The following is a 21,826-nucleotide window of genomic DNA, read 5'->3' as shown; positions in this document are numbered from 1 at the left end:
AAGTTTAAATCATAGGCAGAATTTCTGTACTGTTTAGGAGACTTTATAATGATTTGACAATTCTGTTATTTTTAGCTTGATACCGCTGGGTTGAACCAGATTATTTGCTAAAGTTAATTCAATGTACAGTATTTACCATGTCCAATGTCTGAGTCAATAGAAATATCCTTTACTGTCCCACAGTGAGACTTGTCCCACAGAGAGTGGGGAAATTCAGGTGCAACAGCAGCATCAAAGTATCCATATTTACACAAAGTGACCTTATTCAGTCTTTTCTTTGTTGACTAAATCTTTCTGAAAAGCACAGCCTCGGGAGCCTGAAGGTCTATGGCGCCCTCTTGCGACAGTCCCTGTTAGGTGCTATCTGAAGAGGGGTCAGGTGGAAAGTCAGCTGACTTCACCCCAAACAGGAAGGGGAAGTGACCAACCATTCATGGTAATATAGCTATTTCGTTTGTTTTTCTTGATAAGAGAAGAGTTCAAAGTTAAAAGATGTTCGGCGGGGAAGATGAAGACGGAGACTTTCTGTCCCCCACAGGAGGGTGAGTTTGTTCCATTGAATCCTGCTGTCGCACTGTAGCCTGCGAGCTAATTAGCTTAGCATCACTTGGTGACTTGCTGTTGTTCAGAGAACAAAGCTAATCTAAACCGCAGTTCTTAGACAGGTTTATTAATCTGCACAACTCACTCGTTCTTTAAAGTTCTGCTTTTTTGTGACAACTTTAACTGCCTCACATCGAGTCAGCTAAAAGATTTCGGCTAATAATGAAGATGGACTTGATCTAAATTTGTGAAGATGATTTAAAAACCAAAACAAAACATTGAACTTTTTTTTCCTGAGAAAGTTATAAAATATTTTCAGAAATTTTCATGCAGTGTAGGATAGGTCAGATCATATTGGTTTTAGATTAATTAAGGAAGCTCGAACGCTAAAATTGCATTACATGCGTAAAATAGAGGTTTTTGAAAAACAGGGTTTATAGAATATGAAATCAGTGCAGATTTGAGTCGTTTAACTATTCCCCCATAAAAACATTAAAATATGCCTTTTGTATCTTTGTTTTTGCAAATGGAGCAAAGGCTTCCTCGATCTCAACCAGTTTTAAAGTCTCTGTAGTTATTCCAGTTGAGATTAGACTATTTTAAGTTCATCAGATTCACCACTAGAGCTGATCTGAGGTGGTCCAGGCTGCTTAAAAACTGTGAAACAGCCCTTTACTCAAGTACAAAACGACAAAGTGAATGGTATTGGATGCTAAACTGAGCATCCTCTATAGTAGATGAGTGATCACATGGCCTCAGTGACTGTCATCTGCCATGTAGTGATCATGACTGAGGGTCTTTCAGCCTTGCTGTGGCCCTCAGGTCACAGATAACAAGTGCTACAATCCTTTTGTTATGAGACAGGCCAACTTGCTATAAATACACCTCCCCTTTCAGCCATGAGACACTCAGTTACAGCTTTGCCACATTCTCAGACATGCATAGGGCCGGGCATTCAGCATGACCGCTGTCAGCCAGTGGATTTCCAGCTCTGAAGGAGAGGGAGTGTTTTTCCCCAAACTAATTCCTTTCACATGCGACTTGTTAGTAGAATAAAGGAGAAAGCCTGTGCTGTAGCCCGAGTCTGCTCAGCTTAGACCCGGCTCTAAAGCTGCAGCGCTCCACTCCTTTCCTGCGATGCTGTTGAATCTCCCACTGCGGTGGCAGCCCTGGACCAAAGCGCTGGAACAGAACAGCCCGAAAATTCTGGCTCACGCATGCAAACGGGCTGTCCCTCCTCACCCCTCGTCTTCTTTACCACCGGGGATGAGGCCCTCAGGACATTCAACATGTCTGTTCTGGGAGACACCAATGATTACCAGTGGAAGGAGTTCCAGGGGTTAGTATGAGGTGTTCTCGATTTGCTGGGTAATCAGGCAGAAGAGCAACGACACAGATGAAAGCTAGTTTTAGTGAGTGGTGGGACTCAATAAAATGCTTTTTTTAATCAAATTAATTGTGAGGGTTGTGTGTAATCAATTAATTGCAATTTCATCAAACTATACATCAGCAAAATAAGCAAGATTTTCAATTCAAAAACCCTTTTTGCTGTTAAATTCTTGAATAAATAGACATATGAGTTCAACAACAAAGATATTTGTAGCTTTTAATCTGTTCTAGACATTCAGCTTTCCAGTGTTTCAGGAACTCCTGATCATTCATGGAACGTCTTCAGAAATGTGGACTGTGGACGCTGATGTCTGTGCTGCTGCTGCATGTTTAGCATTGAGATGCTGTTTTAGACTGGAATAGATTTACTGACAGGCTAACTCCTTTTAACATAACTTGAACACAACAATAATCCCAACAAAAATGAACTGGTTGCAGTTAGTGGTATCTGCTTCCTGCTTTAGGTCTGTAATAAGAAGAAGTGGATTTTATTTCTATTGATCATGGACAGAAAAACTACAAGAGTGTGTTTTTACTTTCTATTTGTGTCAAAGGTTTTTCTTTTCATCCTCTGACCATTACAGTGAAGAATAGAAAGAACAGCCCACAGCAGTTTATGCATTTCTTAATAAAAGTATCCATGATTAGAAATTTCTCACATTTTTGTTTCCATAGAGCCAAGCTGGCTTCCCTTTTTGGACTAGACCAGGAATCCAGTCAAGGAAATGAATCCTTCCAGTACACAGCCCCCAAACAGCCCAGGAAGACCACCACTCAGGGTAAGACCAGAGGAACAAACACCTCAGTATGTGTGTTATGTGGAGGCTGCACTGATGCTGTCCTTTTCATCCTTGCAGCAGGAGAGAGCCAGAAGCAGCCTGCAGGTCCTGCAGTCCTACTGGCCTCAGCAGTTCAGGCCTTTAAATAGTCAGTTTAATCGTCTTTAAGTAGCTCATGCTTTCTTTTTAAGTCTGCTTTGAAATAGTAGAAATGTTTAATTCTCAAATTAAAGTGAGAGCTCGCCAAATCCTCTCTCTCCAAGTTCTTTTTTTGCTTCTCCTGTCTCATCCAGTATTAATGGACAATACATGAAGCAGGGGAAGCTGGGGGCAGCCGTGCTGGGCAACCACGCTGCTAAAGAGGTTGGCATTGATCTCAGTCCCTTCTTTGAGAGTATTGATGGGACTTCTTGTTTTAATGATTTTTTTCTCTTTTTTTTTTTGTAGTACAAGCTCCTGCTGTATTTGAGCCAACAGAAACAAGTGACTGCTGCCAGGATTCACGTGGGCTTTATTTTTACGGTCGGTAGCGTCATGAAAGACGAACAAGCATAGAATCAGTTACGAACTTCTGGTGTTTTAACATGTTTCCTGTCAGAAAGACGTAAACTTGGTTTCAAATGTTGTTCTTGTCTTGTAGGTACAGCTAAACAACTACTGCACTTTTTATGATGACCAGAGGCAGAACTGGTCACTGATGTTCGATTCAGAAAAAAATGTGTCAGACTTCTGCAAAGAGGTGAGCAACACAGAGTGAGCGCCCATCCCCAGTTCCTGTAGAGCAGCGTTTCCTGCTGCTCCTGTTGACACACCACCTCCCATGTTTTAGACGTTTTCCTGCTTCACTTCACCTGATTTCAGTTAGTGACTGATAACAGGCCTTGCCGAACTGTAATAATCTGGATCAGGTGTGTTACAGCAGGGAAACCTCTGAAACATGCAGGGCAGTGTGCCTTGAGCACCGGGGATGATTACTGCACTAAACTGTTATTTCAAGTCTCCTGGTTTTTCCAGCAGAGACAAGCCCACAGCATCCCAGGTTCTCCACTGAGCTTAAACCTGCAGGAGATACATTTTATGAAAATGTTTCTTTTTTTTTTTACATATTTATTTAAACTGTCACCATGTCCTGACAGTTTAATATGTGACAAATAATCTTTGAACGAAATCCAACTCCTCTACCTCGTCCTTGTGACCCCACAAAAATCTGTAGAAATACTCAGCTCTGTCAGAAACAACCAATCAGAGCCAGGAGGAGAGTCTTAGCTCTGTCAATCAGGCTTGTGTATGTGCTGCTGCCCATTGCTTTCTGCTGCGGTACAGCTTCTTTCTTCACAGCAGAGTCTGCTGTGAATGCTCAGGCTAGTTAGCCTAGCCACCTGGCCATGGATAAATGGTTTTGCTCTAACCTCAGGTTGTTTCTCTGCCACTAGCAGAAAACTGGCATCTTGTACACGTTGTGCTGAGGAGGGATGTGAGCATACCTGTTCTAAAGCTATTTTAATTTATTTCTGAGGACATGCTATGGATTACAGGACATGATGGTTTATGTGTAAAATATTACAAATCATAAACAGTACAGTCTGCCACTGTTTTGATCAACACAAGTAAGCAAGCTGTTTATACTGACGGCTCAAGGTCGTCTTTTTTCACAGTTGTATGTCTTTTCTTCAACGTATAAAATGATTCAGTGTTTGTTTTTGATTCCTAGGTGTGTCTGGCCAAAGCAAACAGTTCCTCCTCTCTGGAGTCTGTGGTGACTCAGGATGTGATTCTCGGTGAGGGTCAAGCAGTGGAGACCGGAGACTCCATGGAGGTGGTGTACACGGGCTGGCTGCTGCAGAACCACGCCATCGGACAGGTGGCGCTCTAAAGCCTTTTCAGCGCGCACCGGTGCAGTGGCTTGATGGAACTGACCGGCATTGGTGTCTGCTTTCAGATGTTTGATTCCAACCAGAACAAAGACAAGCTGCTGCGACTAAAAATTGGAGCTGGGAAAGTAATCAAGGTGAGTCGACACAAAGTCAAGTAGAATAGTAATAATAGTTGTTGTTCAGTTGTAATAAACCATGCAATGTGAGGAATTAGGTGTGTGTGATATGGATTAAAGTTATATCACAATAATATATAGTACTATTGTGATAACAATTAAAGTAATTATAAGAACTATTACTTTTTTTTTTCAACTGTAGGAATCATAGCACCACAAACACAAATACTGCTCTTGAAAAACATCAAATCAATCAATCAGCTTTTACTATAAGGTAGATTTGGTTGCAGTAAGGTGAGTCGGCTTTCTTGTCAGTCAAGAAACTTTACAAGAATAGACACACCATAAATAAAGCTATAACATGATTAAAAATGGCCTGTTTATAATATGTTTCTTTAGGACAAAAGTTGCATAAAGAAGTATTTCTGTCTCTAAAATGCACACAGTATCTTCATTTAATGATATGTCCAAACTTCTTGATATCTGTTGATACACTTTTAATGAACAAACAGTGGAAAACATAGTAAAAATAACAAGCCTGAGAATACGGATGGTTTAAGGAGTTTTAAGCATTAATTGGAATTTATTGTGATAAAGATTAATCCAAATCTTATGATAAGGAATTTATCACCCTAAATAAACAATATACAATAAATGCTACAAGGTATTATCAATAACCATTAGATATCCAATAATTCCAGTTTTCAGTAAATTTTCCAACCATTGTGACATTCTAGCCCACAGGTTCAAATTCAGTTCTTCTTTTCTCTGATGGATCTTCTCCTTCTGTATCTGTATCAAAGAGTCCAGTTTACTGAACACATGTATTAGTGTAAATAACATCCAACTGAACAGAAAGGACTTCTTATCTTAATATCCATAACTTTATTTTTCTTTTGAAAGACCTCAGGCATATTCCTAATCACTATCTGGTGCACTAAAATAAATCCTATGTTTGTTACAGACAGATGGATAAATAATCCTATTCCATTCCCACATGGTTGCTTGTTGACCTTTCTCTGACTTTACCTTGCAAGTATTTCAAATGGCTAACATTAAGCCTTCCTCACTCAGTAAAAACTTCCATACTAAAGACTACTCCCTTGTAGCAAAGGGAGCTGCAGCTCCTGACCAACTCATGAAGGCAGGAGCTGCTTAAAGAAGACATAAAGCAGCAGTTCTGTCATCTGACGTTTAACATCATCATTTACAGGGTTCTTACTCCAGTGAGGTCACTTTTAATGAGTGGAAGCCGCCATCTTTGTAGTTCAGGTGGCTTTGATGGTGAATGGTCCTAATGCTGAATTTAAGGTTACAAATCCAGAATCCTAAAAACTGAAGAGAAAAATCATTAAAATCTAAATAAAATGAAGACGTGAAGATTCCACAGTGCATGTAGGTTGATCACTGGAGATCGGCACCAACCAGCCTAAGTGTTAATCAACATGTCATGTTTTTCCATCTGATTTGTTCTCTTCCTGTGGTGAATGTGTGGACAGGGATGGGAGGAAGGAATGCTGGGGATGAAGAAAGCCGGCCGTCGTCTCATCATCATCCCACCCACCCTGGCTTACGGAGCCAAGGGCGTTCCCAACCGAGTTCCACCTAACAGCACGTTAATATTTGAAGTGGAGCTGCGGCGGGTATTGCTTTATGCCTCACTTGTTTCAGTAGCTGCACAGCCTCTGTGCTTGGTCCCTCATGTTGAACTGTGAAGACGCTCATTAAGCTCGTGTTGCAGGTGAAGTTCTCCAAAGACAGCGCTTCTGATCAGGCCAGCTCCAGCTCCAGAGAGTCTGCTGCTCCCTCCCCAGCACCATCTCCAGCCCCCAGTGTAGAAAGTCTGATCTCAGAACCTTCATCGGCTTCGGGGAAACCAGGGTGAGACTTTGCTGCAGAGAATGAGGCGTCAACATCAACTTTTATATTACTTTGTTGTAACTGATTTTATCCTTGGTTTGTTTTTTCCCAAGGGAGCCACTGAGAGCCAAGTCCAACTCTCTGACCGAGCAGCTGGGGGTAAAAATCTCACTGCATTCAACTTTTACAATCTTTAATTACTGTGGAGGTTTGCTGAATAAAAATTCTGTTTGAACAGCAGAACCCAGACGCCACTAAAGCCAAACTGATTTCCCGCATGGCGAAGATGGGACAGCCCATGCTCCCCTTTCTGACCGGAGCTGCAGGCCAGCCTGAATCTAGTGACTCTGAGCTGGAGGTTGGTACTTACAGCCATTCTGCTGGCGGTTACACCCGTCACCATAGCAACCTTTACTGGACAATAGGTTAGCATGACGCCACCTGTCAATCAATCCAGTGGGTTTGTCAACAGCTGACCAATCAGCAGTCACAATTTGTACTGAAATGCCCTTTACCTGCAGGAACTGAACCTCCGACAAAGCTGTCAGAGTTTATCGTTACTAAAGCACTGTGGTTATAGAGATTTGGTGAAAAGGTATCAGAAGAAGCGGTTAAACGTTGTCTGTGGGGAACATCCATTTCAGACACTTTACCCAGTGGGATGGAATCAACTGATGTAAAGTAGGGACAGTAGCAGCATCACATGACCTGTGTGTTCCTGAAGAGCAGCACAGGTTTCTGATCCTCCACATTCTAATGTGAGAACTGCATTGGTCAGCAGAATGTGATGCAGGTATCACCTTGACGATGTTACCTCTGTTTCTGTTTACACCATGACATGCTTTAAGACAACACAGGCAGACATGAGGGGAACTCACCATCACCTCAGCTGAGCTATGACAGCACCCCAGCCTCTGATCTGACTGGATCATCAAATCCATCAGCATCCCTTTGTAATGTTCTGTGGTGTTTAGGGCAGCAACCAACGACTATTTTATTAATCAATTATTCTATTGATTCATCATCAAAATAATTGATTAATTGGATCAAAAAATTGGCGCATTCTGCAGATTTTTCATCTGCACTTCACTTAAGCCTTTTTTGTAAACATTAAAAATGTAAATAAACAATTCAATTCTTTTTTTTATGAATAAAATAAGCATTTTATTGTCTAAAATACAGTAACAGCATTCCTTCAGTAAATGATTAATAATTTGTAGCAAAGGTTGCATCTGCAGCTAAAAGCATTTCTAACATCAGAGTGTAAAAAGCCCCTATTGCTTGACTTAATATCAGATATGTAGAGGGCTAATCTGTTGACTAATTTTGGATTAACTAATTCATAATTTATAATTAAATTAACACTATGCCACTTGAAGAGTTCTGGGTAGAACTTATTTGCAGAAAAAAATTGTTTTTATTACCTTATGTACAAAATGTGTGTTTTCGGGGGAAAAAAATAGTTTTATTTTCTCTGAGTATGTTTTTCTTTCAACAAATGTCCCTTTTTAAAAGGTCATTTGCTGAAATGATCAATGGACTTCAGCAGTCAATGATTAATGGGTTATTGAAGTAGCTGACGATTAATCAATTCAGAACAATAAATCAGATTCATAGTTTCAGTCTCAGCTGTTTTTCTTCGTTCTTTCATCTTCATCACCAGGATACCAGCATCAGCAGAGTGAAGGATGGTCCTGCTGCTCCGCCTCCGGGGCCCTTCACGGCTGTAGCTCCAGCTTCTGCCCACGGTGAGCTTCCTTCGTCTGCTCCTTCCAGGTGGCCCAGTTTCATCTCCCTGCACATCAGAATCATCTAACAGTAGTATTTCCCCTGCAGCCCATCCTCTTCCTCACACAGCTCCGTCGTCTGCCTTACTTCCCGTCATTCCTTCAGTCGGCCCGTATCCTGGGCTGCCAGCTAGCAGCCATGCTTTCCAGGTGATGCTTGCTCACATCTATCAACAAAATCCTATAACTGAACAGAAACTACTCTGATAATAATGTTTGAAAACCTCCCACCCACAGACCTCTGCAGCCCCATCTCAGATGCAGGCCGTCGGCCAGGTCTACGCGCCTCAGACTGTCCCATACATGGGTAAGAGAGCTCACCATGTTTATCTGGACTGATTCAGACTGGAGCAAAGTGCTGCTTGTAGCTAACTCTCTGGCTTTAAAGGATCTTAACATTTAGGAGCAGGTTTGTGTTTCATGAAGGAAAAAGTAGATCTCTGTAGTTTATTGATGTTATAATTTCAGTAAGTCAGCCAAAACCACTTTGATGCAACTGATTAGTTTGATTTCCAGGTTCTGGGGAGTTGACTAACTTCTTGATGACGGAGGCTCGGCAGCACAACACGGAGATCAGGTTATCCATAGGAAAAGTAGCAGATAAGGTGGATCAACTAGCCTCCAAGGTATGAGCTTGTTATAATTATAGTATCCTGTTTGATTTTTATTTTTTATCAAGTTAATATTTGGCTTTTTTTTCCTCACTCTAACAGATTAGTGATCTTGAAAAGCAGGGAACTCAGTCTGTTGGTGTTTCTGGTATGACGATGGAAACCTCTATGATTGTGCACAATATCAGCCGAATTGTTCAGGTACACACATGCACATGCAGAGGTCTTTGGTTTTTTATTTGACTGCGTTTCATATTGTCTTGACTTGCTCTGATAGCTCACATTTTGGTTTTAGGAAAATGAATCTTTGAAAAAGGAAATGTTTGAGAAGAGCTCTCGTATTGAGGAGCAGAACCGTAAGATCGGGGATCTCATCAACCAGAACCAGAAGTGAGTCTCAGAGCGTGAAATAGACTCAGGTTTGAGTCACATTGTCCAGATTTCCTTTGGAGATCATCTCGATTAACACTAGTGTTAAACACATACTAAGACATTAAATTGCCATGACCATTGCCAACTGAGTTAGTGCCAAAAAAATAAATATTGAACATTAACAAGAAATTGTAAATGGCTTGTATTTGTATATTGTGTTCTCAGACTAAGATGACCTGAGTAAATACAAAAAGCAATTTTCAAATGATTAATTAATTTACTCGTTCTGGTCACAACAGAACTTAGAACGGCATCTAAAGCTCTTCAGGTCTCACCATCCTCTGTTATAATCAGAATTCATGATTCAGCAATAGAAACGAGACTCAGGGGTTGGGGGGGATGGGAGACCTCTAAGACCAGAACCATTGATGACCAGAGATAGAAAGGCCTACTGTCTTTTTTTTCCTCCATGAACACCTTGATGTTCCTCAAGTCTCCTGTGAAAATATCCTCTGGACTGGTCATCAGAAGGCATTCATTTCATTACATCTGACTTGACCTTCAATTAGATTAGATCAATCTAAAGCACAGTACACAGTCCAACTCTAGATGAGGACTTCTGGAGTGGCCTTGCCAAAGACCCTGAACAGCTTGTTCATGCTTAAAAGCCCCCCGCTGTGGAAAAGTTCAAGCCATTCTGTAAAGGAGAGTGGGCCAGAATTCCTCCACAGCAATGTGGATGGGGCATACTGGGGGGGAGGAAATTATGTTGCTCAGAGAATTTCCTGGGAAAGATTATGGTTTGTGTGATCAGTATAATGTGGTGCCTGATTGTTTGGTTTGCCAGATACATGGAGCAGAGCCACCAACTGCTGGAGCAGAGGAACGACTCCCTCAAGTCCTCCAGTGAACATAACCAGGCCCGGCTACTGCAGGCCGAGCAGGACAAGGTGAGAGTCGGTGCTCCTCCCGCATAATTGGTGCAAGTATCCCTGATATCTGTGGGAGTCGTTGGTGTTTTCAGACAGCCTGAGGAACAAACCTTCTCTGTGACAGCTCAAACTGTACATGTTCTGCGTATGAGAAGGGATGTCTTACGATATGTAAAATCTTGTTCGTGTGAATAAAGAGTTCACACAGACAAGATTTTAATATTACTTTGAAGAACATTTTAAAATCAAATTTATGCTGCAAATTTTTGTTCTATTTTTGTTTTGCATTTGTCGGAAAGTGATGTTTCTCTTTTTCCTTGTTGCTGCTGATATGGTGTACCAGTGTTATTGTGATGTAGCCCAACGTATGTCTACCCATTGGTTGTTAGAGCGATGCTTTCAGCACCTGAAGAATTTGCAGTTCTTGCATGTTGTTCATGTCTTTGTCACTCTGTTGCCATTTATCAACCCCAAAATGCTGCCAAAAAACAATTTAAGGATAGTCGAGGTTCTGACCACACTAGCAGATCTTCAAATCCACATCATGTTAGCAGTTGCACTTGTTGTTGTCCTCCATTGGCGGTGGTATCCTCTGAAACAGGATTTCACAGAAGAGTCTGCTGAGGTGCAATCTTTTGTACACAAAGAAAAGGAAGGGGGCAAGGACACACCACTGGGGGGCACCATTGCTGATGATTCTGGGTTGATGGGTTTGATGGGAGTGAAGGCCAAACTGAATTCCACAAACACCGTCCTGGAGTACGTCCCCAGGAGTTGACTGCATCGTCTGTCAACCCATTTCTAATTCAGATGCTTCAACACCAGTTGCTCAGAGGATTTCATAACCACAGATGTCATGGCAACAGGTCTGTAGTCATCTAAGCCCATAATGAAGCCCACGCTTCATTATGGGCATTATGGACCATTGTCCTGGTCCTGTTGGGGACCAGAACGATGGTGGAGTGTTTGAAGCTGGACGGAATCTCACACAGCTCCAGAGACTGGATGAAAATCTGAACAGCGGGTTGTTGTTGGTTCGTCGATTGCCAACCAGGATAGGACTAGCTCTAAATAAACTGGGATGATTGGATTGTTGCAGTTTTCCTGATAAAAAGGTGAAACCCTGTCTTTGCTCAAAAGAAGCTGACGTTTCAGAACAGTGGTTTTAACAGCAGCTTAATCTTTCTCTGTGCTTCTAAAAATATTCAAATCCTGTGCATACTTAGTCTGCCACTCTCAGAGGGAACTGTGCTGACATCCCTTAGTCTTTTTACATCTACAGTATTTTACAGGGCCTTACAAAAATATTCATACTGTTTGAACCTTTTCACATTTTGTCATGTTATAGCCACAAACATCCATGTTTTTTATTGGGGTTTTATGTGATTCATCAACACAAAGTAGGGCAGAACTGTGAAGTCTGAAAAGTGTCATTTTATAAAGCCCTTTTACGTAAATGTATTAGAAGGTCCTTGCAACCCCCTAACCCAGTCATGGGCTGCGCCCCACACTTTGAGAACCACTGCCCTGACACGCCAACCCCACCATTAAGAATGTGGGCCAAGAAAAGCTGTTAAAGCAACTTGTGACTGTGGCAAAGTACCAGCAACACAAGCCGAAACATCCAAGCAGAACTACAGTAAAATGGTTTAGATGGAAGCATATTCATGTTCTAGAATGGCCCAGTCAAAGTCCAAACCGACACAATTGAAATTATATTGCAAGACTTGCAGTTTGATAGTTGCTGACATGCTCTGTCCAGTCAGTCTCTGTTTGAGAGCAGTGAACCATGGGTAAAATTTCCCTTTCTAGTTGTGGAAAGACTTCTAATAGGGGAAATGGTTCATACATATGATTGTCTGTTAATATTAAGAGTTGAATTGGTTGAAAACTGCAGAACTCACAAGATGTTGTAAAATAAGTGGGAAAACCATGTCTTTTCCTTCTACTTCGCAATTGGCACTACTTCGTTGATCTGCCACAAAAAATATTACAATTCATAGAAGTTTGTTGGTATAATGTGGTAAAATCTGAAGTTATAAAGCGTGTGAAACCTTTAGCAAAGTGCTAGCCTTGCTGATGCTACTATCTAGCATTGACTGCTCTCTCTTCCCAGCAGCGTGCTCGGCCACTGGACCGTGGCTCCGGCCAGGTGAGCCCGCTTCTAGTGTTCTGCCACCAGACTGGGGTCAACTAGCGCTTAGAAAATAAACCAAATGTGACAGTTTAACTCTGAATATAATAAGATTCTGTTAAATGGGCAGTATTATGAAAAATTACCTTTTTCAGCTTTACTTCATTTTATGTTATTCCCTCATTAAAGTATACATGGAGTGTTTCCTTCATTCTTTCATGCATGTTTAAAAAATTCTTTAATCTCCATGGAAACCATACAGCTATACAAAACATCTGGGTGGACATAACACTTCCTTTAAGTCATATTTGATGTATATAGCATTTTTAGAGCAACTGAAGGTAACATTGTTATTTGTGTTATGTGACTGAAAAATACATAATGCCGCCCCTTTAAATAGACGTGTTCTCTAAAATCATTTCAGAAATTTAGAGACACCATCCATTGCTTTGGTGAGAGTTTTTTATCTCGACTCCAGCTGTAAAGAACAATCTAATTAGTGGTACAGAGTATTTGACCCCAGTCTCTTTGCTGCCACTGGATCATCCTCCTCACATCATCCTCATCGTCATTTTAACAAGTTTTTCTTCTGGTTTCTCATTTTCCATCAGTTTAGCTGTTGGTCATTTTCCTCCCACAGGAATGTTCGCCAGTCTCCACTCACCCAGGCTTCTCACCAGTCTGTTGTCTCTGGAAGTTTCCCTCCATTCAGACAGCTTACCTTCCTCCTCCACTTTCTCCATCTGAACTAGGTCCGTCTGACAGAGGAGCTGGCTTCCTCCACAGCTCGGGTCTCCCAGCTGCAGCTGGAAGCTTCGGCTCACCAGCAGAAGGCTTCAAAGCTGCAGGGTGAACTCAGCTCAGCGCTGGAGGACAGAGAGAGCCGCTGCCAGCGCATCGCTGCCCTGGAAGCCCAGCTGGAAGGTCTGGAAAACAGGAAAGAATGGCATTTTTAGTGTTCATTGCTTCTATTAAGGCTTTATGGTTGATTAGTTGCACTCAGTGTTGCTAGTTCTAGTGGTGGGAGCGGTCACATACAGTATCAGATGGTACACAAAGCTAAGAAAACTATCTGCAAGAGAATCAAATCTTTTCATTGTTTTGCACAATCAGTTCTACTTTTAAAAACAGGTGGTGTGTTTAGGAACATAATACCTGAACAAAACAATAACTATACCGCCAATGTTCATGTGAAAGAAACGCCTCATGAGACAGGGCTTGGAGAAAAAAAACAGAAAATGGCTGCTTAAATTCTGCTCATCATTTCTGCGTATTCACATTTTTTCCCAATAGAGCTGATTCCAAACGGTCTCAAAAATTCCAATAAAATTGAATTAAGCTTAAAAAAAGCTGCATCATGTGATCAGGGCAGAAAGAGCCACTGAAACCAGGCAGTGTGGCCGGATAGCACGGATACCACAGATTCCAATCCACAGAACCTAAAAGAACAACATTGTGTTTTTTTTTTTTTTTTTTTACATTTTTTTATTTTTCTTGCCAGACTTGAGTAATTTCACAGTAGGAGGAGGGTTAGACCGTGCTGATAGGATTCAATCAGAATCTGGAAGAAAGTATGAAATGAGTTCATGAGCATGGAAAATGTCGTGTGCAGTTTGAGAATAAGTGACACACATCTGACTTATTGGTCCTGTTTTCATTCAGGACTTCTGAGTGTGTTCTGCTGATGATGACTGCAGATCAAACACCATTGCATGTTCCAGATCCAATGGACTCTCTTTGTGTTGTGGACTTTCAGAACTGAAGGAGGCAGCAGAGCGGGTTCAGAACCAATACCGCTCAGAGAAGCAACGACGCAAAGAGATGGAGCTGAGAGTCGGCGCTGTGGAAGAGGAATTACAGGACCTGAAGTCTGATAAAGAGAACCTAGGAAGAGTATGTCCAGCTCATGTTTATTTCAGTGAAAGCAGACAAAATAACAATCCTAAAATTAGTGCCATAAGCTTCCAGTAATTGTCCTAATGTACATTCAGTATGTTCCCAAGTAGGAGAGGTTAGTACTTTGGCTAGGCAATATGTTTTCAAAATAATATTTCAGATTTTTTTTCATACCATATGTGATTTTAATATTTTTTACCCTTACTTTCTTTTTTGGAAAAAAAAATTAGAAATGACTGAAAATATTTTCAAAAAGTAGCTTTTATTTCAATCATCCCTTCTGTGAGTTGTACAGTGGAGTGCTAGGTCTATTAGTATTTTACTTGAATTTTGGGAATTTTTGTCATATTAGCAGAATAAGGATGCAATTTTACAAGACAAAATGTCTTAAAATTATGAGAAAACATGTTGCATTGAGGGACAAAGCTTGGATGGTTTCCAGGATCGATGTGAGCAGCTCAGTTTGTGAAGTTCTTTCTTTGAAATCGACTCAGTTGTCATCACGATCGTCTCAAATTTCTGCTACTTACAACAATTTAATGATAAAGTATTATCTGTAAAACTTATACCAAAGTATACCTTCGCAAAATGCTCAACACTCATCGTAATTTGTTTTGTTTTGGATTTCTCATAAAATTACTTTTTTTTTCTTATATTACAATAAAATTGTAAAAGGAAATCCAAATTTTTCCAAAAATTTCTCCAAAGATTCAAAAGCATGGACTTATTGCCCGGCCCTGTAACACCAACTTGTTTCAGGCTGGAGTTTTGGAGATGGGCCATTCTGGTAAGTGCTTTGCTTCCTCCATGTTCAGGCTCTAGCTGAGAGGAAGAAGAAGTGGCAGGCGGAGCGTCAGCATCGGGATGAGGAGGTGGAGGAGCTCCGGAGGAGCAGCCAGCAGGAGCTGGACAGCCTACGAGCTCAGCTGCGTAAAGCCAGGACCTGCAGCGACTCAGCGGCCTCTGAGCAGGTACGTCCTGGAGGAGGGATCTGGTCGAATATCGAGTCTGAGAGGAACTGTTGGCGGGACCAATGCTTTCAGGTGACCAAAATGCTTCCACTACATTGTTCCACTATGATGTCCTGATTTATGTCACAGCTGTCGCAGCTGCAGGCGGAGCTGGAGGAAGAATGGAGGAAGAAGAGTGAGCAGATGTTGGCCGTAGCTAGAGAGCAGCACCGCAGACAGCTGTCTGAGGTAGCAGAGAGCAGGGAAGCGCTTCAGGATCAGCTAACTCGACTGCAAGAAAAGGTGCACATCATATACAGCAATGCTGTTAACAGATAGTTGGCTTTGCTGTTAAATCTCTGAAACTTGGCAGTTCCTGATTATCTTTCATCTCTGTATGTTCTCATGAAGCACTCAGCCTTGGAGCGGCATGGAGGCGCTGTGAAGGAACAGCTGGAAAGACAAGTGGCTGACCTGGAGAGGATTGTGGAAGAGCAGCAGAGTTCAAAGGACACAGCAGCAGAGGTGAGGAGTCCTAAACGACAAAACTAAGCAAACCAGAGATCCCTGTAGGTTTACAGCTGCTCCGACTTCTGTCCTGATGAGACGTCCATAAAGGGCATCACAACTGGTTCTCTGGAGGACCGTCCACTAATAAAAATCCTACAGGATTCAGAACATTCACTGACCATTGCTGCTCCATCTCTAAACTGCAGATCACCACTAGCTGATTCCATTAAAAATGTGTGCAAAAACTTTCTGATATTCTGCTACTGTTCAAAAAACACAATTTTGCTATTGTGTTTTCCATTTCATGTGTAATAGAAATTTTGCATTTCCATTACTCATGAAATGTAATTAAAATCACACGTGAATAAATCTGTTCATGTGATGTCATTAAAAATTATGAAGGAGACGGATGTAAACTCTCATGAGATATATTTATATTTCAGCCACGGCATTAGAGCTCATCAAAGAAGATCAGGCGTCTTATTCAGGTGTTGGAGTGACAACATATACAGTATATGTAACTACATGCATATATATCCTGCGTTTTGGGCAAATTGTATTGTCTGATTTCACAGAAGAGCTATGGATCAAAAATGAATATCAAAGTTAATGTTTGATGAACTGTGCAATGCTGAGAGAAGAGTTTAACTTAGAAATAAATTCGTGTTTAAGCGAGAGAACTTTCTTGTTGGAAAGTGATATAAAACTTGCCTGGTTATAGCGAGATGCAGCTCCTGAATTTATTTCCAAGTTGTGTCAGTTAAGCGCTTCTGTAGTGAGCGCTGTAGTGGAGCCAAATAGGCTACTGCCTGCAAATAAGTGCATTGCTGCTGGATACAAACAAACAAGTGTTCTAATTGCAGTTTTGCAAAGCAAACAGGCTGGAGAAACCACCCCTTGTTGCCGCAAAACCATAGAATTAAAAAATGGGACTTTACTTGAAATTGGCATGTTTCCGATTAAGCAAACTTCGTTCCGTAATTCCAATTTGTGCAATTGTGTGGTCAATGGGAGCACAGCTGTGTAAAGCATGCTTTATTTATTTAGATGAAGTCCTGTGAGTTGAAGTATGTTAAATTGTCAGGTTATGGAGTTGAACATGAGGTTTGTGTTGCTGCAGGTGAAGCGAGTGATGAATGGAGTGTTTCACTCCCTCAGAGCAGAGTTTGACCTCAGTGAGTCCTACAGTGGCCAGGCTGTGCTGGGGGTCATCGTCACCACTATTAAGGTAAACCTTCTACTAACAAAGATTTTCTGTTGGTGTAAAGTGATGGTGGAATGAAGCATAACCATTTTAAACTGGCCTCTTCATAAAGCCAGTTAAAGAAGTGTCATTTATACCACTAGGCTACATTGAATCATATTTTCAAATTCACCATTTACTGATGCTCTTGTGGAACAAACAGTGGAAAGAAAAGTAAAAAATAAAAGTTTTGATGTCTGGTTAACATTAAAACTGCAGAATGTAACTTTTATAAAGAAGATTTCTTTTACATATTTGTTAAAACGGTCACCATGTCATGACAGCATGTTATTAGATTGTCTGTTTCATGCCATACTGTCATGACATAGTGACAGGTTCAGCAAATATGTAAAAAAAAATTGTATAAATGTTACATACTGCAGCATTAATGACAATTTATTGAAAGGAAAAATCTAAATTGTTATAAAGATTTTCACAACAAATGACGATAAATACTGTAATGTGAAAAATCCCCACCCCCAGTTCACAGTCCTTACCAGTTGGTGGCAGTAATGCTCTATTAAGTTGTTTGCCAACCACCTTTAAACAAGAAGTAGAAGAAGAACAAATCACAGTGTGAGACCTAATGGGGTCAAGCTATAATCACTTAACCTTTACAAATTTAAGAACAAAGAAGTTCTCTTAGATCCATACAGATGTCTCATATTTCAGAGCAAACTGCCTAAAGCGGTGGTGTCCAAACATGTTGTCATGTTGACTTAATCTGTCTACTCATAAGAACTCAAGGGCTAACCAAATGTATGAGTGAAACCTTTCCTTCATAATGGCTGATTGATGGTTTTTCAGAATGTAACACTGCAGCTGCTCAGTGGCGCAGATCCCTCCTCTCTGAAACCGGATAACAAGGAAGAGGATGATAAAGGCGGTGAAGGGGAGGATGGGAAGCAACTGGAGCACAGATCTCATGTCCATGTGAACGGGGAACAGGAAGTGAAAGAGGAAGAGATTGTAGAGGAGGAACATGTGGCCGATGCAGATCATCACCAAGACAACGAGACCCAGATAGTTCAGAAGGTGAAACCAGAGCCGGTATCAACATCTGAGACGTCCAGCCAGGCGGAGGACTCAGAGACTTCGGACACTCCTGACCTCAATTTAGCTTCCAGTGCTGAGCCTGCATCCCAGCGTCCAGAACCAGAACCAGCAGAACCTGCAGTCCAGCAGCACCAGGAGCAGCCGGCTGCCTCTGAGTCATGTACTAAAGAATCAGAAGTGAACCAGTGTGTGGGTGCTGATACTAGACCTGGTGAAAGCCCTCTACCTGAGGAAGAGGAGGAGGCTGCAGGGAGCAGTGAGGTGGAAGACGAAGATCAGGTCAGAGAAACACCTGCTGCTCCTCCGAAAGCATTTGGACCCCCAACTAACCCACCTCCACCTCCAACTGCTGAACAGAACAGCTCTGCAGACGACACAAGGTGAGTTCTGGTGTCATTGTCCGATCTCTACGCCCAGAAGTTCTCCGTTACCACAGTCCTGCTCTAAGCCACTTATGGAAAACCACGGAGTAGTTGCAGGGGTGTCAGACTCCAGTCCTCAAGGGCAGCTGTCCTGCAACTTTTAGATGTGCCTCTGCTGCACCACACCTGAATAGAATAATTAGGTCATTAGCAAAGCTGTGGAGAACTGATCTACACAAGGAGGAGGTAATTAAGTCATTTCATTCCAGTGTTTTGTACCTGTGGCACATCTAAAAACTGCAGGACAGCAGTTTGAGCACTGGAGTTTGACACCTGTGAGTTAGAGGATGCTGGGTCTCACTAAGATAGCGCTGTAGGTAACACACACACTATGTAGCTGAGACATATAGTAATGCTAGCATCCTTTTGGGTCCAGATATAGAATCCAAGTTGTTATGACAGTGAAGTAAGAAAACCTCTCTACTAAACTAGAGGAAATGTGTTTGTTTGGGTCTTCTCTGAAAACCTTCATCACCCATAACAACCAAAAGATCTCCTCACATGACATGTGCTCCTCATTTACAATCCAGTGACTTCCTGAATAAACAGCGAAGTTAGATTACTTATCCTAAAGTAACCTAAAGGTCAAGGGTCATAAATATCCTTACCTCACCTGAGGCCTCTGATTAAAGCTGTCTATGATCACTTATCAACCTTAGTACTTTAATTCACCTGGTTTTCCTTCTGGAAGGTTCTCCTCTCTCCACAGAGGAACCCTGCAGCTTAACAGAGTGACCATCAGGTGTTGGTCTCCTCCCTTACTAAAGCCCTTCCCCCCTGAGCTTTCTGTTCGGTCAGCTCCAATAAGAGTCCTGCTGCTTCCAAACATCTTCTACTGACCACTCATTGAGCCTCCATCATTGTGTCCAGAGCAGCAGAAATGTTTCTGGATCTTTCTCAAGATTTGTGCCTCAAGATCATCCTGTCTCTGAGATCTACAGATAGTTCCTCTGACTTTATGCTTGGTGTTTGACCTCTGACCTGCACTGTTAACTGTGGGACTTCATATGGGCTTGTCTGAGTCGTTTCAAATCAAGTCCAGTTAATTGAATTGACCACAGGTGGACTCCATTTAAGCTACAGAGACATCACAAGGATGATCAGTGGAAATGGCTCAATTTTGAGCTTCATTTCAAAAGGCTGTGAATCCCTCTGCAAATGGGACTTCTTGGCTTTCTGTTTTTAATAAACTTGCCAAAAACCACAAATTCTGCCAAAACCACATTGTCTTAGCAAGGTAATTGTATGGAGAAATTTTAGGAAAGATTTAAAACAATTTGCAATAAAGCTGGAACAAAAGAAAATTTATCATTTCTGGATATATATGTCTTTGTGTCTATTCATTTTTGTGATTTTAAAATTCATTGCAACTCTTGTTTTCTGTAATCATTCCAATTTGGCAGAAGAATTTTCCACCCAAATCATGAAAAGCCCAAATAGGGAGCGATATTCATGCCCAGATTGAGGGAATCCTCTGACCTCAGCTGGCTGTGTCTTTCCTCCTGTTAACGGACTCACAGAGCTAATTGGTCTCTAAGTTCCTTTTAAACAGGTGAAGTGTTCCGTCTCACCTGCTATCTGCTGTTCTCAGTCTGACTGGAGGATCAGGACAAGAAAATGGAGAGGAATCCTTTTTTCAGACCACCCCTCATGCCAAGCCCCCTGCTTCTGCAAACGAAGAGGAAGAGGAGGATGACATGGTCAGGAAGGACAGATCTTCTCAACCGTTTGTCTTTAATGTCTCTAAGATTCACAGGAGTAAAAAGACTTTGTTTCCTTCTTTATTTTGTCCAGAGCTTAAAGGGCCGTCCGCCGCCGGCGCCTTTGTTCAGTGAGGATGATGAAGATGATGATCTGGACTGGCTGAGCTGACTTCACAGTCCCGTCCTCGTTCCCAAAGCCAGAATCAGCCGTGATTGTAGATGTGATGAGACGCCGTACCGATGGACTGAGCAGAGCAGGCGGCGCGTCTCCGTGGTTCAGCTGCTGCCTGGTTCTGGTCCACAAAACACTTCAGAAAACAATCGAATCCCTTTATTTAAATCTTACAGAAATTGTTGAGTATCTTCTTTTTTACATAGCACTTAGCAGATCAGATTAGTTTTTTAATCAGCATCAATGACCTTCCCAGGGTTTTAAACAACAGTGACAATACAGTTTTTAAGAACAGAACTTTTACAGTTTTACTAACAACAGTTCTCATCAGAAGTAATCGCCCCGACCTTGTATTGTTTTTGAATGTTAAACTTTTCCTTGTGAGCATTTTCATAATGGAGACTTCAGGAATTTAACTACTGTCACCCTTCTGATTATTTGGGAAGCCTGTCTTTCCAAAATGTCATTAAATGATTCCTGCAATACAAGTTTTTATTATTTATTTTCCAACAGCTTTTGAGGAATGTTATGAGTTCAAAATAACATTTAGTCAAATGCGGCTGAATATACAGTACTGTGTTTCTAAAAATACTGGGTCTCCCATCCTCATCATTAAATCTGCTCCACTTGACTTTGGAGTCTCCCACATGGCTTTAAGGGAAGCTCTAGTCCAGCCTTGATCTGAGGTTTTTTCAACAGTTTTTCTCATTGCCTCTCTCCCATAAAGCTCTGACCAGCGAAGAACCAAAGGTTTCTGTAGAGTTTCTCCATCTCAGCTTAATCCTTAAATAGCCGATATCTAAGAAGACCATAGTAAAAGCACAAAACACAGTTCTTGTATGACCAGAGTCAGAACCAGCTGTTTTTCTTTCTATCTTCATTATATCCATGGATGGGTTTGCATACCATCCATAGATGGATCCAGTTAACTCAGGCACAGAGAAAATGCACATCTTTGAAGATTTCTAAGACTTTTAGATTCTGTTGGGAGAAAATACCAAAACAATCTGTCCTGTTTATTACTGTAGTTGCTTCTCATGACTTGTATTTCAGGGACCTAAAGTAATTACTGATTTTTGTCTGATTATTGTTCATTTCTCTGTGCCTGACCAAAACAGCTAAATTGTGAAACAGCTTGGTTGAGACTAGTTCTCCAGGAGTTTGGTGAATTCAAATGTGTGTGTTTTTTTCTGTAGCCCTAATTTCTGAAGTAGAGACTAAGCTGATGCCATGTTGGTTTCACTGAAGTAAAGCCTGTGACTTGTATCATCCTTTTTCTTTTGATAACATGTTTGGATAACAATCAACATTGAGAGTACTTCCAAAAGTCACAAAATCAAATGCATGTTCACAAATCTCACCATGAGTTTAATAAACAGCACAGTTGACATCAAAATCATATTCACTTGTTAGTTAAGCACATTTAAATGTCATGTCGTTCGTTAATGGGAGAGTAAAACAGAAATACAGACTGGCA

General features: G+C 41.4%; 1 protein-coding gene across 5 annotated transcripts; it reads left to right on the top strand.

Annotated features, from left to right (window-relative positions):
* Positions 1–387: 387 nt before the first annotated feature.
* fkbp15b (FKBP prolyl isomerase family member 15b) lies at positions 388–21,615 on the top strand. 5 transcript variants are annotated; one of them, XM_032578632.1, is made up of 29 exons: positions 388–542; positions 2,608–2,711; positions 2,793–2,859; positions 3,005–3,074; positions 3,159–3,233; positions 3,352–3,450; positions 4,423–4,572; positions 4,651–4,719; positions 6,201–6,344; positions 6,443–6,582; positions 6,675–6,720; positions 6,800–6,919; positions 8,225–8,309; positions 8,398–8,498; positions 8,586–8,655; positions 8,865–8,974; positions 9,062–9,160; positions 9,255–9,349; positions 10,179–10,281; positions 12,380–12,415; positions 13,150–13,321; positions 14,154–14,290; positions 15,109–15,264; positions 15,394–15,546; positions 15,655–15,768; positions 16,874–16,981; positions 17,804–18,432; positions 20,066–20,174; positions 20,269–21,615. In XM_032578632.1, exons 1-29 carry the CDS (start codon positions 493–495, stop codon positions 20,344–20,346), a joined length of 3,489 nt encoding a protein of 1,162 aa, XP_032434523.1. In that variant the 5' UTR covers positions 388–492; the 3' UTR covers positions 20,347–21,615. The 5 variants fall into 5 exon arrangements, with proteins under 5 accessions (XP_032434523.1, XP_032434522.1, XP_032434521.1 ...); XM_032578631.1 differs by having other exon boundaries at positions 2,790–2,859; positions 6,803–6,919; XM_032578630.1 differs by having other exon boundaries at positions 2,790–2,859; positions 12,383–12,415.
* The last annotated feature ends 211 nt before the right edge of the window (positions 21,616–21,826 follow it).

Source organism: Xiphophorus hellerii, chromosome 12, assembly GCF_003331165.1.
Source record: "Xiphophorus hellerii strain 12219 chromosome 12, Xiphophorus_hellerii-4.1, whole genome shotgun sequence".
Taxonomy (NCBI): Eukaryota; Metazoa; Chordata; class Actinopteri; order Cyprinodontiformes; family Poeciliidae; genus Xiphophorus; species Xiphophorus hellerii.
The sequence above is the reverse complement of the archived record's forward strand: the minus strand, read 5'-3'. Positions and strand labels throughout refer to the sequence as shown.

Excerpts from the sequence above, each read along its gene's own strand:
- fkbp15b (XM_032578629.1), top strand. The coding sequence starts at position 493 with ATGTTCGGCGGGGAAGATGAAGACGGAGACTTTCTGTCCCCCACAGGA. Across the intron at positions 12,416-13,149 it reads TGGACCGTGGCTCCGGCCAG|GTCCGTCTGACAGAGGAGCT; the intron begins GTGAGCCCGCTT and ends CATCTGAACTAG. Across the intron at positions 15,769-16,873 it reads CAAAGGACACAGCAGCAGAG|GTGAAGCGAGTGATGAATGG; the intron begins GTGAGGAGTCCT and ends GTGTTGCTGCAG.